The 15743-nt window shown below is 46.1% G+C and overlaps 1 protein-coding gene across 1 annotated transcript in view; it reads left to right on the top strand.

Moving 5' to 3' along the window:
• Positions 1–15001, top strand: part of LOC119393636 (RYamide neuropeptides-like) — a 54717-nt gene extending 39716 nt beyond the window's left edge. Inside the window, exons 2-4 of the mRNA XM_037660744.2 lie at positions 2441–2601; positions 7250–7340; positions 13213–15001. Coding sequence (XP_037516672.1) covers positions 2466–2601; positions 7250–7340; positions 13213–13252 — 267 coding nt within the window. The 5' untranslated portion in view covers positions 2441–2465 and the 3' untranslated portion in view covers positions 13253–15001. The remainder of the gene's footprint in view (positions 1–2440; positions 2602–7249; positions 7341–13212) is intronic.
• The last annotated feature ends 742 nt before the right edge of the window (positions 15002–15743 follow it).

The following is a 15743-nucleotide window of genomic DNA, read 5'->3' as shown; positions in this document are numbered from 1 at the left end:
CTTTCATTCACTGAACCATGCAGTGCCCGGATTCACGATGCTTTCTTTTTGAAAAGTCTTATTTCACGTAGATTGGTAGCCTTCACCACTATTCCTCTATGAGCTGTCACGACAATTTCCGGTGACTTGTGACACTCAAGCGTACGAGCTGCCTAATAAATACGGGACAAGGCTTCCCAGAGAATCTATAACTTTAAGCGACGGTGTGGTGACGAAAGATACTAATAATTCCTGGTGTTCTACGTATCAAACCCACTGCGATAATAACTAGCGACGCCGTAATGAGGGACTCCAGATTATTTTTGACTACCTGAGGTTATTTAACGCACCTAAACCTGAGAGCACGAGTGTTCGTGCATTTCACCCCCCACTACAATGCTGCCGCCTTGGCCTTCAATCGAACCCGCGCCCTCGAACTTAGCAGCGCGACACCTTATCTGCTGAGCTACCGCGGCGGTGATGACGAAAGATGAACCACGCTGTGTGCAATTTTGCATGTGCATATATACACGCGCACATACAAACGCACGCACGAACATACAAAAACGATGGTTGAATCCTCCCCCCCCCCCCCCCCCCCCCACCAACCCGAAAACAATTTCTGGTTACGCTTCTGCTCCGCATACACCCCGGATTGGGCATTCGAGATTGGGCGATGCGCTTCACCGCTCTGTGCCTTCTGCGGTGACATCGGCGACACTGAACATATTATTTGGTTTTGCCCGCAGTTTTACAGGGATTTTACAGGGAGACAGCAGCGATGGTCCGCAGCATGCAAATGGGTTGTCATAGGCATTTGACATTTTAAGATGTCCTTTTTCCCGAAGGGCCCGCGGCAACGAAGACGAGCATGCAACGAATTTTGAAGTCTTCCTGCGAGACACTGCGCTGTTTAACACGTGGCGACAGACCCCTACAGTTCAGGAGATGCTCAGGTAGAACAACTGCCGGCCATGTAAAGGCCAGGCTAACCCCGCCTGCTGCAACACCGCAATACCCACCAACACCATAGCTGCATGATTGGTGTTTTAAATGCGCAGCATTTCTTAGTGAACGAAGGACACTTTGACCATAACTACCTTGTTTTGCATGAACGAGGCTTTTACCAATATTTAGTTCGATCTGTTCACAGTTGCAACATACTAGGATCACAGTCTGTCGACGCGGGTCTCAACGGGTTAAAGCATAATTGCGGCAAGTTAAAGAACGACCATCTATGCAGGAGACCACAGGCTGCGGCAGGTACTGAAGCACGGGTCGGCGACGTTGCTGCAGGATCGTTGGCGTCGCGAGAAGTTGCGGGCAACGCCGCGAGCTCGTAAAGAAAGCCCTGTTATGCCCACAACGACCAGGCTTCCGTAGGGCTGGAGACGACGTATGGTTCAATTTCGCCGTCCGAAACTGACCGCAGCTCCAGAAAGCGGAGTGCTATTAACGGCCACATAACGACGCCCTAGGCGGTAGATTAACGACGCGCTGTTATGCGAAAGGCTTCGGGCGATCGCGTTGCACGATACTGGGGATACTCGAGACACCGAATATACGGTCAAGAGCTCGCGTGGAGCGCGTTAATGACGCAGAAAAATTGCCCCCAATATATATACCTTACATGGTCACTGTTACAAAATGCTGTACACTGAGCAAAAAGAGCGTTTGGTTAAGTGCGTGCGTCTATATATTTCGGCAAGGGTGCTACGCTGCTAAGCTTGAGGAAGATGGTTCGCTTTCTGGCCACGGCGGGCCCATTTCGTTGGGGGTGAGATGCAAATGCACCCATGTGTTTATAAGGTACATGTTCACGTTAAAATTAAGAAGCACTGGTGTATTTAAATCAAATGATTTCATGGCTGATCTGACAAACCATTTTTGTGAATTTTAGCGGTGTCGAAAGGTGATCCCTGCTTCTTTTGATGCGTTATGTTCAGTTTATGCAACACCATTTACGTATGTTTATATTTTCTTTTATGTACTTGGTGCAATGCCCCTCTTGTTTGGGCAAAAGTACTGGCCTGCAGTATACATTACTAAAGTAATAAATCTATTTAATGAAGAACCCCAGGCGGTTAAATTTAATCCGGAGTCCGTCACAACGGCGTGCCTCATAATCATATCATGGTTTTCACACGTGAAACAGCAGGTTTTATGAATTTAAATTACACTACCAAACGAATGTTCAGTCAGGTGTAGTCGCAAGGCTGTTCTAGCCCAGTGGCCCTCAAGAAACCAGTAAGCACTGTGTTGGCTGAGAGCAGCCTAAAAACTTAGAATACCTTACAATGAGCTGTTCTCTCTCTCCTCCTCCTATATCACGCGTGCTTTGATGAACCTATAAACATACGAGCGTGCGCCGTCTCTACCCACGCTCGGTTTTTCACATCACTCGTCCGCCAAGGTTATAGTGCATTCGACAGCGCAGCAACAGTCGTTGTTTTCGCCGCAGGTGCCCCGTCAGCATCAGCATCGCCATGTTGAACGCCCGCACGTGGGCCGTCGCCCTGCTCGCCCTGCTTGTGCTGAGCGTCACCTCGGCTGGCAAGGGCGCGCCCCAGTTCGTGCCCAACGGCCGGTACGGCCGCCGGAGCGTCACGCCGCCTCTCGCTGGTAAGCATGTCGCTATGAATCGGTGCATCGGTTTCATACTTTACAAACAGCGCATCTGTCACTTCAATGTCTCCCCTTTCCCTCCTCCTTGTTTCTGTCGATGGCTCAAGCGATGGCCGATTCTGGTCTGCTTCCTCTCTCTCTCTTTCCCACCTAAGCTACATATTTAACCCGCAGAATAAACGTATACATCTGTGTCTGTGTATGCTTACCCATAATTGAGTTGCTTGTCTATGTAACACATTCCCTTTTACCTTTAAAAAAGAAATACTTGGGCTTATTTCGAGATGTTCATTTCCAAAGCGTGCGATGAAACAGATTGACGTTGCAGCTATTCGTTGACTGCGACGCGTAAAGCATTTTTGTTGAAAGAGTAAGCGGAACAACACGGCATTTTTACCCTAGCGCATATGTCAAAACTGGTGACACCATTTGGATTCGCTTCAAGTGGATATGCCTCGTCAACTCACCAGCTACAATTCGTAAAGATGCTTTATGTACCGTAAAATAAATAATTAAAAACTTTACATTGCGAATGTCTTTGTCAAATGCGCGGTTACGCATTTGGATTTTTCGTCCACGTATATAAAAAAGAAACGGCGCAGTATGGTAATGTTGAAAACTTGCGAGGAAACTACAGAAAGATTGAAATTTATAAATAATAAACAAACCGCAACGCGGCTCTTTCACAGCTCCACTTTCTGTCTTTACGTTAACTGAAGGAATGGTTAACGTGGTGATACGGATTACCGGAGTAAATCGGTTTTCCTCACCATCCGCGACCCTTGACGCATGTATCCGAAATTTTCATTCAAGACTCTCAAGCCATTTTGCGATGGTCTCCGAGCTTGAAGATCGTCCCGGCTTTGAATAAAGCAAGGCATCTGTCGTGTGTGTACTCTTTCACCACTTGCGAAGCTGGCCCGGAGTTAATTCGGGGCCTCGTTCAGGCTCTCGTCAAAAGCACGTTCTGTGCGTCACGTAACTTTATTCAACGCGAGTCTAAACGTGCTCTGTCTTCTGCTTTTTTTGCGGTTTGTCTAAGTATGTTCACTTTGCTCTGTTGCATACGGACCAAACGTTAAATAGATGTTTTTAAAACAAACCACAGCACTAATTTATCGAACAGCAACCGGCATATGTGAATGTTAAATTAGGCTATTTCCGTTACTGTTGTAGCTACAAGGCAATTATGGGACGCTGACGGGGTCAGACAGGACAGAAAGATAAGCAAATGCGAATGTATGCCGTGAAATCTACTTAGGAAACATGTTTCCCAAATGCGTTTCGTTTTTTATGTTTATTTCTACACGTAGAATTGAGTAGGCAAAGCAAGAAGACACTCTGCAAACACGTATGATTGTCAAACAACCCGAAAGTAATGCTTGAACACGGTCTTGGCTTCCGTAACTCTATGAATACATAAAGAAATAAAGGCGACTAAAATCTGCTAAAAGACAATCGGAACCAACTAACTAGATGTGTCATTCGTCGGTGCGAACTATATGTCGGCTCGGTGCGTGGGCAGTGCCGTGTGGTGGCAACTGCGCGAACCGACAAATAGCGTTCACAGCCTGCGGGAGAATCATTTCGCGACCTCGTTGATTACGTTGGACGCGACGCCTTGCCTTAATGAGCGCGCCCCGCCACTAGGGACTCTTCCTTGGGATCCTGGTTCATTCTCACATTTCCATGGTTAGAAACTGGCGACACGCAATTAATGTCCGAAACAAGCACGAGTCGCTAACCCCCCCGCCCCTCTCCCCCCCCCCCCTTCTCCATCATTTCTTTCTGCCGAAATGGGTCGTCGCAAACGGCTATATATGTATTGGTGCATTTGACTTTGATGGTATTGAAATCAAGGTTGAACACGTGGCAAGAAGCAGGAAGAAGACCAAGCAGTCGTAAAGCGTGTGATCCTGTCCAAGTGTATTCATTCATGTACGTTCAGCATTTCCTACGTTACACTCCTTGTGTCTTCGAAAAAATAATAAAAATATGCGAGAAGCTGCTGTGTCTTATGGTAGCAGTCCTCGTCATCCTTGACATCCTCTTTCGTTTCTTAATGTTACGCTGCCAGGGTGTGCATAGGATGCTGCTGAGAAGATACCAAAGCAATAATGAGACAAATGTACCCGTAAATTCCATTTGTCCTTTTCGTTTCATGGTCGCTCTGAGAAGGGCTTCGTGTGCGCCGTTTGCACTGTGAAAACTGCCTTCGGCAAGTCCCACGTGCCATTCCCTCTCCCCACGAGAACGCCCAGTTACACGGCAATCGCGCCTGGGGGTGCACTTCCTGCTTTGCGCAGCCTTGTTGGTAAATGTCCTTCAAGAAGCTTATGTTGACATAATCCGAGAAGCATTGAACGCTGATTGACAACGTTATGAGATAACTTTTGACTTAAGTTAACATTATGAGATACTTTTGACTTAGGTTAACGTACGTAATGACGTGGGAATTGTGGGATTTTTCGAGGCGCTTATAACTATGCGAACGGAGGCTGTACTAAAGATCATTAGAGTAGCAGACAGCGTTAGAAATAGCCGGTTTAAAAATTCGCCTCCGTCACAGTCATCATCATCATTGTTCCCATCTCCTCTGCAGGATGAAACCTTCTCACAGAGATCTTCGATTACACACGTTTCGCACCAGCTAACGACATCCTTCAACCCCAAATTTCATAACTGGATCCACGTATGCTTAGTATGTGCCTAATACGAGTATTTTTTGTATGGTCATCAAATCTGACTTTCTTCGCGAGCCTCCTCCACGGTGAAAACTACTTCTCCCCGCGCTGAGTATTCGAGTATGTGCTATCATGCATATGAGTTATTCACTACCTCATCTTAAACCCTAACGAAATCTTTTTTGTATACTTTTGTTTCCTTTCCTTAATTAGTTTTGTTTTGATGATGTTTTGCTTTGTTTCACAAGTTGTTATTGTGCTTATATATTTTTTTCCGTTAGACCCCCTACTAGCCTATGGCTATGGGTCTGATCAGTGTTGTGAATTTACATGAACCGTATCGTAAACAACCTCAACAAAGTCTTGAAGTCTTGAAAAGCGTGCGCACAGTTGCACAGAACGCGCCTGCGACGTATCGTAGTTTCTATTCTGGCGTCTAAGAAAGTACAATTCAAACAAAACGTAATTAGGGCGCTCGTTTCTTCGATAGCATGAGCCGCTTCAGTTCGCTATTTCTCAAAACTTCATACTGTCAGCTCCGTCACACATAGGACTCGTGAAGAGTACCAAAGAGCCATCCTGCTGCAAAATACGATACACAGCGGTTGTTTCTAGATTAGCTATACGACGAATAGTGCGGCGGTATTTCAGTAAGTTGTATTGGCGCTTCACCTAGAAGTATGGCGTAGCTTATGTAAAGGCAAGAAAAGAGAGAGAGAGAGAGAGAGGGGGGAGGTAACGCAGCCGTGACGATAATAGATCACCCCAGCCCAGGCCCGTAGCCAGGATTTTTTTTTTCGGGGGGCGGGGGGGGGGGGGGGACACTTAGTTATAGCCTTGAAAAACACCTGTTTTTATCTTTTTTTTTGTAAAACACCCTTGCCCCCCCCCCCCTGGCTACGGGCCTGCCCCAGCCGCTGCAAGATTACTCAGACTAATGAGTGCTCCTCACTACTTTAGGACCTTAAAGCGGGAGCCATTATCTTTCCAGTCTTTTGAGGTCATCAGATAATGCCGCAGCCTCATATCAGTGTCGACGGTCAATGGACTTCGGGAGAAGCTTTTTGAACGTCAAAGACGGTTCAGCCTTCGAAGTAGCCTATTTATAAGATACTGTATGTGTGAAAAGGCCTTGGAAAAAGCTATTGTCAAAGCCATTTCGCGTACGGATCATCCACACATTGATCGTTGAATAACGAAAGTTGTGCCATATTCGCCGAAGATACGAGGTCAGTGGAGTTAGAACAATAGCTTGCGCGGTCATTTGCTATCGCTGGATAAACTTTAACATTAGCGTTCCGCTTCTCTGTAGCATTTCGATAAAACCAGTGGATGATACGCTATCCTTTCGAGATGGAGCCTTTCGGCCATGTATATTCACCGGATTGGCTTTAACTTCCCGTAAGTCATATTTAAAGAGACCTATACGTGGTATGGATGTGCTTCGGACATTCCAAACAATCGAAGGCATGCAACTCAATGGAACTCGCCTGTATAAGTGAAGGACGTTCGAAAGTTCTTTTATTCAATGAGGCAGACCACAATGGTCTCATTCCGATGGCTCCAGCGATGTCGCCAGCCTTTTTGAATGTCGCTCGGCGTGCAATGAACACCGTCAGTCGATCTCATCTTCCTCAAAACGCATTCAGCAGAAAATTTCGCACCTCCGCATCAACATTGATAAACGTAACGGAGTCTAGTAATAATCGCACCTATACCTAAAGACTCATGGGCGAAAACACGGACTAGTAGATTAATTGTGATATTAGATCGCGACATGATACGATTAATAGGCCATCGTAGAGCGCTTGCATGACTTTTCTATGCTCGCCCCTTGTTAATGCTCTGTTTCGGACGACAGCGACATAACCGTATTTATTTGCATTTCTATCTCGGTCTTTACGACACTGGTGTATGACTCATTTGGTTGATGCCCCGTAACTTTCTTCTTTCTGACCCAGGTGTATCCAGAGATCTGACGGTGAACTTCTTCGGAGATTCAAGCATATCCTGCGCTTACACGGGATTCGCAGACATCTACAGGTGTTCCAGGTGAGCTGATCACCTTAAACCCTTGGTGATCGAGCGAATAAAATCCAGAGTTGTCAAGAGGTAACCGGAACTTAGCCTTGTAATCAGCCCATTCGATGTCGAAATCAAGACGACAGGGCATGAGGGGCTGGGGGTCGCCACCACCCCCCCTCTTCCCCAATCATCGAAAAGGGATGCCAAGTCTGCCCCACAGCTCTACACAGTCGGAGTTGTCCCGTCGTTGTTTAATTTGCAGGATTATGGCCATGCAGGTTTTTGACATTAATGGCGGCCGAGAGGACCTCTGATGTTGCATAACAAAAACTGCTTACCTCCCATCAACAGCCCCGTAAAGCCGAGGACCAAAGGCAGGCCATTGTGACAAGCCCGTCATCGCTTCATTTTCATTTTTGCATGCGTTGCGAACCTCTCCTTTGGGACTCGACCAATCGGGGCAAGGAGAGGGCTGCGGTGAAACTTCTCTCCCCCTCATAAAGAGCCTCGTGCAAGCCTATGTCCGTGCCAAACGGTGATCCAAGTAACAACTTCGTACCGCGAGACGCTTTCACTTAATGGCGTACTTTTTTTTATTTTTTTACGCGTACGTACGACCATCCGACCTCGTGGAATTGCATTCAGGAGAACACCGGCACACGTCATTCCATGCGTCGTTATCATCCCTTTTGTCCGTTGATCGTGCGTTGTAGGTAAACCAATTGCTGAGCGGACAGCTGACTACAGTTAAGTGGCAGGCGACAGCACCCCAGGGAGATGCACGCAACGTCGAGGACTTAACCCTCGACGCGATGCGGCCACAGGCCGAGACAGGCTTGCGATGGTTGAGCAACATAGCATCCTGCCACAAGCAAGCAAGCAAACGCCGCAACCTTTTTGTCTGCTCGTGGTGCTTCATCTTAGTTATCGCTTCGTGCTTCAGAAAACGCAATCAGCAGATTATTTTGGGGGGAATAAGTTGCGGTACACGCTTCCACCTTCCTGTGACACAAGAGGTTGGTTTGTTAAGGAGTGCAGAAATAAGCTTAGCGGGATAAATATAGGCATAAGTTGATCAATTTCGAGGAAATGCCCATTATCGACACGTCTTCTAGTCCACCGACTCTCGGCTTCATTCTTTGATGTTGGCGATATCGAAACCGCGAAATAATTTAGTGTCATATTGGTTGCTGTGCGTACGTGCGTGCGACAGGTGAAAAGCTGCACTCATAACGATACCGATCTTTTTTTCTGTATGAGTTCATTACAGAGTTGTTTTATCTTTGCCAAATTGCTCATTGTCCTTATCAAGTCGTTCGTTTCTTCTTTCTGTTCCTTTTTTCTCGATTGAGTAGCCAATGCTTTCCTGGTTAGTTAACATCCCTGCCTTCATTCTTTTTTATCTCTCTCTCTCTCTCCATCTCCCTCTCGTTGCTCAGTTGTTTATCTGTTTGTCTGCGCTTTGTATCAGATAAGGGTCAAGGCCAAGTACGCACGAAAACATGCGATATCCGTAAACGACAGTTGCGAAATTGTGACGGCACATCGGCAACAACAACGCGAACAATTCTTCGTTATCTCTGCAGCGCGACTGAGCCTCGGGCCACTAAACTGCGGCTTTTCTTGCAACAGGAACCGTATACGAGCGGCGACAGCGGGGCCCACGATAGAATGATCCCATAACCCGAGTTCCACGTTGCCAAATGGTCTCCTGCTCAATCAGCTCAAAACCTCGTTAACTGCAGATGCCACAGCTAGACGAGTGTACACACGGCACACGACCTTGTGGTTGCATTCCGGTAGAAGCGTTGGGCTAGTTAGGCCTAACAAACACTGATCCTGTTTTAGGGTAACGTTCACGTTTGCTTATGAAAATTTTTGTAAAACTTGTAATGGTGAGCGTAACGTTAAATTTCGAAGAGAGGCTCGCAGTTACTTCCTCGCAATTCACCAAACGACCTTTTGGAGAGTATACGCTAATGGCGTACAGAGGATCAAAAGCAGAGTACGAGGGACACCGTATGCAGGATACTGAACGCAGTGATAACGAATGGCCACGGTGTGTGTGCACGCGCTTTATGACATAAATGCTTAATGGATGCTTTTATTTTCGTTACGTAGCCTAGTACACGGTGTTCGCTGCACTGCATAAGAAACAGCGCCATCCTAGTTAGAGAGGTACGCAAACTTGCAGAACCATTTGCTAATGGTACAGTTTCTGCGTGACTTGTACGGCGTGAGTCTGGACGCCAGGCCTGCGGATGCGGTCACCCAGACACGGATTGTGCACTCGTTAGCGAGCAACCGATGCTGCAATGTGTTGTGGGCACTGCTAATCGCTGAACAGAGGGTGCAGTGCGATATGGAGGAAGACAATACAAAGGCGACAAGAGATAGCGACGTCTGTGTGTGTCGTCCAGCGCGAAAGTGCAGCGTCACGTGACCCACAGTCGTGCGGCACAGAACGCCGGAAACGGGATCGTGCTTGACGCGTTGCGGCTGCCAGGCGCCTTTTATCTACGCTCGCGGACATCGCTTCGTGACTCCGCAACGCGTCCCGGAAGTCCGACAGACTGACCTCGCGTACAAAGGGGATTCGTCGGTAAATAAAACATAGAGGAAAAATACGAGTGAGCGAGCGCGGCGGCGCACCACTTTGTTAACATTATAAAGCAACCGACGAAACCTTCCCGTTGAGTCCTTTCAAACATGAACGCTCTATTCCGGGAGCTACAGCACGTCAAAGACAATGATGCGAAGCGATGTCTGTGGTTATCAACAAATGACGAAGTGTCCGTACAGATGATCACGATAATTGGCCCCGCGGACGCAAGTGGTCATCGTGGCCGCAAGTTAAGCCATCGCAGAACGTAGAATGTAATGGCCTGTTCGAGGAGGAAGGCGTGCGCGATCTATGCCCGACGGCAGCGCTGACGTAGCCAGGCAGGATTTGGGAGGTTCAATGCCCCCACCCCCTAAAAATTTTCAATTTCGCATGTGTATATATTTAGGCATACACGCGAACACAGGCACGAACATATATGAAGGGTGGCTGCCCCGCCCCCCCCCCCCTACTAGTAAAAAAAAAAATTCGGACGTGTATCAACACGTGTAACGTATATTACTTCTATCTAAAAGACTGGGCGAGCAAACACGGACACGAGAGAGAAGCCAAGACACCACAAATTCCGTGGTATTTCGCAGAGGAGGTCTGTTATATTCTTCAATTCGTTTTATGGGTTAGTTAGTTAGTTAGTTAGTTAGTTAGTTAGTTAGTTAGTTAGTTAGTTAGTTAGTTAGTTAGTTAGTTAGTTAGTTAGTTAGTTAGTTAGTTAGTTAGTTAGTTAGTAGTTAGTTAGTAGTTAGTTAGTTAGTAGTTAGTAGTTAGTAGTTAGTTAGTTAGTTAGTTAGTTAGTTAGTTAGTTAGTTAGTTAGTTAGTTAGTTAGTTAGTTAGTTAGTTAGTTAGTTAGTTAGTTAGTTAGTTAGTTAGTTAGTTAGTTAGTTAGTTGGTTAGTTAGTTGGTTAGTTAGTTTTATTCTTCTACTACCTGTGGTTCTTTAACTTACGCCCAAACGCAAGTTCACGGCGAGCATTCATGCGTTCTTTCATCGGAATGTAGCCACCGCTGCCATAATACTACTCAGTGTCGGCCGTGGCCGCTCACCTGCCGTAAGTGGCATTTCACTACAGTCTAAACGCAAAAAACGTTCGCGCATTTGTCACACCGTTGTCTGTAACATTAACGAACATTTCGAAAGCGTTTTAAGAGTGTTTTGGTCTTTGCGAAGGATAAAAACAACAACAACATGGGTCGTACACTGCGAGATACGACGACGAAGACGCTCTTGTTGTTCAATCGCGCCGTCGTCTTCGTCACTTGGGAACAATCGACGGCGCATTCAAGAACACCAGAGACAGTCGGTGGCGACCTCGAGTTCAAGTGGCTCAGCGTAGGGGGCACGAAGCCACGTACAGACAACACATGCCCACTACACCATCGATTGTTACGTTATAAGGCCTTCGGCTGCCTCCCTTCCCTTCACTAAATGCGCAGACCACTTCAGGTTGACGGCCTGTCTGTTTATCGCGAAAGCCTGTCAACTGGCTGCGCAAAAGGGTGCCGCGATAGATGCGTACACTCATCCCTGAACGCGCACCCCACGCCCCGTACACACAAACGTAAGAAATAAAGGAAAACAAGAGGAGAGAAAGCGAAGTGACGCCGATAGCCAGTATCCGTGTTCTTTTTCACGCGTTTGATGTTGTCATGCGGTAAAGGCGAAGAAACATCGTGAGGGACCACTGACGCGGTGTTGAAAAGAAACGTAAAAATCCGACGCCAAACGTGTTTTTGTGACCTGTAAGACTGATACTACGAGTGCATTGCTCGTTTGCCAGTCACAACATCGGGCCATATCTTGGAACAGGACGCTTTCGCAAGTCCCAGTATAGTGAGGAGCCTCGCAGATCCGATTGCTTGAAGTGCAGGCTAAATGTTATGCGGCCCTGCAACTGCAAGAGCTTGCCATGGACTCTTTAATAATAATAATAATAATAATAATAATAATAATAATAATAATAATAATAATAATAATAATAATAATAATAATAATAATAATAATAATAATAATAATAATAATGCCCGAGAAAAATAACAATGCGTAGTTAAATGAGATCTCAAAGGCTGTTTTCGCATCATCATAAAAAAATATTTTGCTGAGCCAGAAGCGAGAAAAGTATGTTCAGTGATGTAAAATAGGACATACGAAGTACCATACAGAGCTATAGTAAAGGTGTAATGTAGAATATAACATTACTGAGTTTGAAAAAGTGTTTGATAAAAAGTTTATGTGAAGCCTGTCGATTTTGTTTGCATAATCTTAGCACTGTTTATAAAAAAAAAAACAGCGCGAAAACCACAGGACACACAAGAAAGGAACGCACACAGCGCTGAGTGCGTTCCCTTCCTGTGTGTCCTGTGGTTTTCGCGCTGTTTTTTCTAATCGTGTACAACCAACAAGCCCAGCTCCCCACACTTAGCACTGCCTTATGTTGGCTAGACTTGGCTCAAGTCGGTTAACGTTGGCTAACGGTTGGCTAATATTGCCTAGTATTGGCTATCTACTCTTATAAAAACGTAATATTTTTTTTTAATTGTTGGGGTTTAACTTTACAAAATCACGACATGATTATGAGAGACGCCGTAGTGGAGGGATCAGGAAATTTCGACCACCTGTGGTTCTTTAACGTGCACCTAAATCCTATAAAACTGTAATAATATGTTGAATTTGTACTACGAGGTATCTGCCTTGCTCCATATACTTCCGTTGAGGGAAGTTATTCACAGTCCTATTCAGTGTAAAACTATAGAGTTTCGCACTATAATGCCTAGAAGGGAAATCTGGCGCCAGTGTCTATACAGGAGGTGCAATGCTCGGCGCTCCAGACAGCATGGAAATGATGGGTAGTGTAGGTAGTACAGGGATTTGCCTAAGCTTCGTTCTTTCGGCTCCGTGTGGCTTTTTCACATTTAAAACTTTTCTAAAAATTTCAGTAGCCCCTACTCTACGTTTTGACCCATTTAGGCTCACCCGTTCAAGTCAGCTCACGAGGTTCACTGCGAGCCATTATTTTACCCGAAACAAAAGCCAAGACACAACAATAAACGAAGCCACAACTGCGTTCGAAGCCGTAAGCACGAATACTAGGCAAATCTGTGAACTACTCATCATTACCATGGTGGCTGAACGATCGCAGCGCCACAGTTTCCTCTAGTGAACATTGTGAACTTCAGATGTACATACAGTATTCTATAAACAATTTCTAGCTGTTTGGCGCTTGGTGCGTATGCATGATCGATCGACTCAGTCGATTGATGTGTGGTGTTATTTATTGCAGGAAAGCATCCGAGGATTACAAGGACACGTCATTCGAATGAAAGTGACCCCCGGCCGACTCCACCTAGCGGCGGTGACATCCGACTTCTCCCCAATTGTGTTCGCTACGATCGGAAAAGCGGAAGATGGCGGATACGAATGGCACCGCATCCAAAAGAAAAAATGTGTTTTCTGTTTCGACAAAACCCCGCCGAATTTCCTCTAGCTAGGGCAATGCAGTTACAGTAAAACCACGAGGTGCTAAACTACGAGGCTGGACTATAAAGTATCGCGAAATAAATTCGTTCGTTTCCTGGTCTATACTTGTGAGACGGGGCAATACCGAACACCAATTGACTGTGAGAATTATTTCGAGCGTGTGCGAACGACTTGATAGTTCCACGAAACAAGTAAAAACTATGCGTGCTGAAGGTGTGTCCACGTGCGCCTCTTTGAGACCATTCTTGTCTTCTTCAATAATGTCAACCCCCCCCCCCCCCACCCACTCTCGGTCTATTGTTGAAGGACCATACACTCACGTTTGACGCGAGGCACCTCGTCGAATACGCGTTTCATGGCCTCTTAGATAGCGCAGAAGCGATGTTTCCTTTATCCGATGACCTTCTTGGATGAACAAAGTTTTTGCCAGCGACAATCTCGCAGGAAAAAAAAACGAAAAAAATATGTGCGCTTCGCTTTCTCGAGTGCCCGACCACTACATGTTAACACATCTCCAATTTTGAAGTCTCGATCAGAACGTTTCGCTCAAATTAGACAGCGCATTTAGCAACGAGTGTTCTCGCATTGTGCTTGAATTGAGCACCTCCTTCCTAGCAACTACGATACCAAAGTTCTTTCTCGAAGCACGCGTCTTAGTCGTCCAAAAGTTTCAGGCTTTGCTCGTAATCCTCTTTAAAGAACGCCGTCGATTTACGGCCGCGAACGTAGGCAGGCTGAGGACGCGTCCATCCGCAAAAGAGCGCGACTATGTATTACGTCCTTTAAGATTTGGAAGTTGCCAGCGAAGTACACAGTCTTCAGAACTTAAGCCACTTACCTGAGATATATCTCGCTTATACAGTGTCATTGTGAATTCACACCGACACCACTGGCTTATAAATAACTCCTAATTACGCATTTTCGGGATTTCATTATTATGTATCTTTCATCGTGTAGCTACTATCCTCTCGAAAGTTGGCCGGTTCTCTGTACACGATACGGCATAGTATGGCTCGGACTGTATACCTCTGAAGTCGTCAATTCACACAGGAGAGCCCCGATTTGCATGAACGAGGATTGCGAACAGAACAGTCGAGTAGTGGTTTCACGATGACAGCGTTCTTAATCCGTACAACGTCCCCTAGATATGCATCGCGGAGAACTGCGTTTCCCGTTGCCCAACGGCTCACCACCATCCCTCAAGTCCCACTGGCATTCTAGAAAACTTAGCCAATACGTCCTACGCGCGTCGCTTTACTTGCCTAACTTGTTTTTCGCTTGTTTTTTGCCGGCTGATCTCGCGCGACGCGTGGACTCTGCAGGTACGAGGACCGTTTGGCCGCGCGTCAAACGTGAAGGCGAATGGATCCCTTACAATAACCGGGTAAACCTTATCGTAGGGTCAAAATGAGATGAGCTTACACCTCTGGTGATAAGACCTACTTTACTTCCTTCTCTGGTCAGAGCGCACGACCTGTGAGACAATCCCCGAGGAAGCGGCATGTCCGAAAACATGGCATCTCCTTTGCGCCCGGACAACGTTCAAGCTGGATGATATTCTGTACTAAATAAAGGTGACCCACATACCAACATGCTCTCTGGCTGATTGCTGAACTGAGTGCATCCGACGGCACGTGAAAAGTGCACCGCTTGTCGCCTCTTATCAAGTCTTATGACACCCCGGCAAGGCTCTGTGTTGAACACATAGCTCATAGAAGGCGGTATCCACCACCGTTTCTCATCGTGATTGCACTTCTTTCCCCTTCTTTGTGATAGAACTCCACCCTGCATACTGATATCTACTTTGAAATCATATCAGATCTCTAAGTGTCCTCACTTAGGGAAATGCAATCTGAAGCATCGAATGCGGAAAAAGCGGTATCGTGTCGCTTATGCTTGGCTAAAACAAGGCAGCATCATATACAGGGTGTTTCAAGAAATGTGTCCAACCTTCTCAAAAAGTCTGGAAATTGCGATATTTGATTGCTGCCTTCAGAATTGGTTTTTCTGTAGTGGCAGGGATTTTAAGATGGTTAAAGAAATTACTTGAGACTGTAATTAAAAAAGTTAAATTAATTAACTTTTTAATTAGTGGAGTTAGGTGGTTGTGTCAAATGGGAGAATTGGAGTTATTCATGCCAGAAACCCAACCCAACTTTGAGATTTCGCAAAAGTGGCATCAAGTAATAATTACGAAGTAATGAAACTCAACCAAATTCAATGGCGAAACCTAAACAGAAACATGGAAGAACGCAACTGCCATATTCTTCTGAGACGTCCAAAATGAGTTAATGACTTTTTCTGTAGCACGAGGCATCTTAAGATGGTTAGAGA

This window comes from Rhipicephalus sanguineus, chromosome 5, assembly GCF_013339695.2.
Source record: "Rhipicephalus sanguineus isolate Rsan-2018 chromosome 5, BIME_Rsan_1.4, whole genome shotgun sequence".
NCBI classification, from domain to species: domain Eukaryota; kingdom Metazoa; phylum Arthropoda; class Arachnida; order Ixodida; family Ixodidae; genus Rhipicephalus; species Rhipicephalus sanguineus.
Note: the sequence above shows the minus strand (reverse complement) of the source record. Positions and strands in the feature narration are given on the sequence as shown.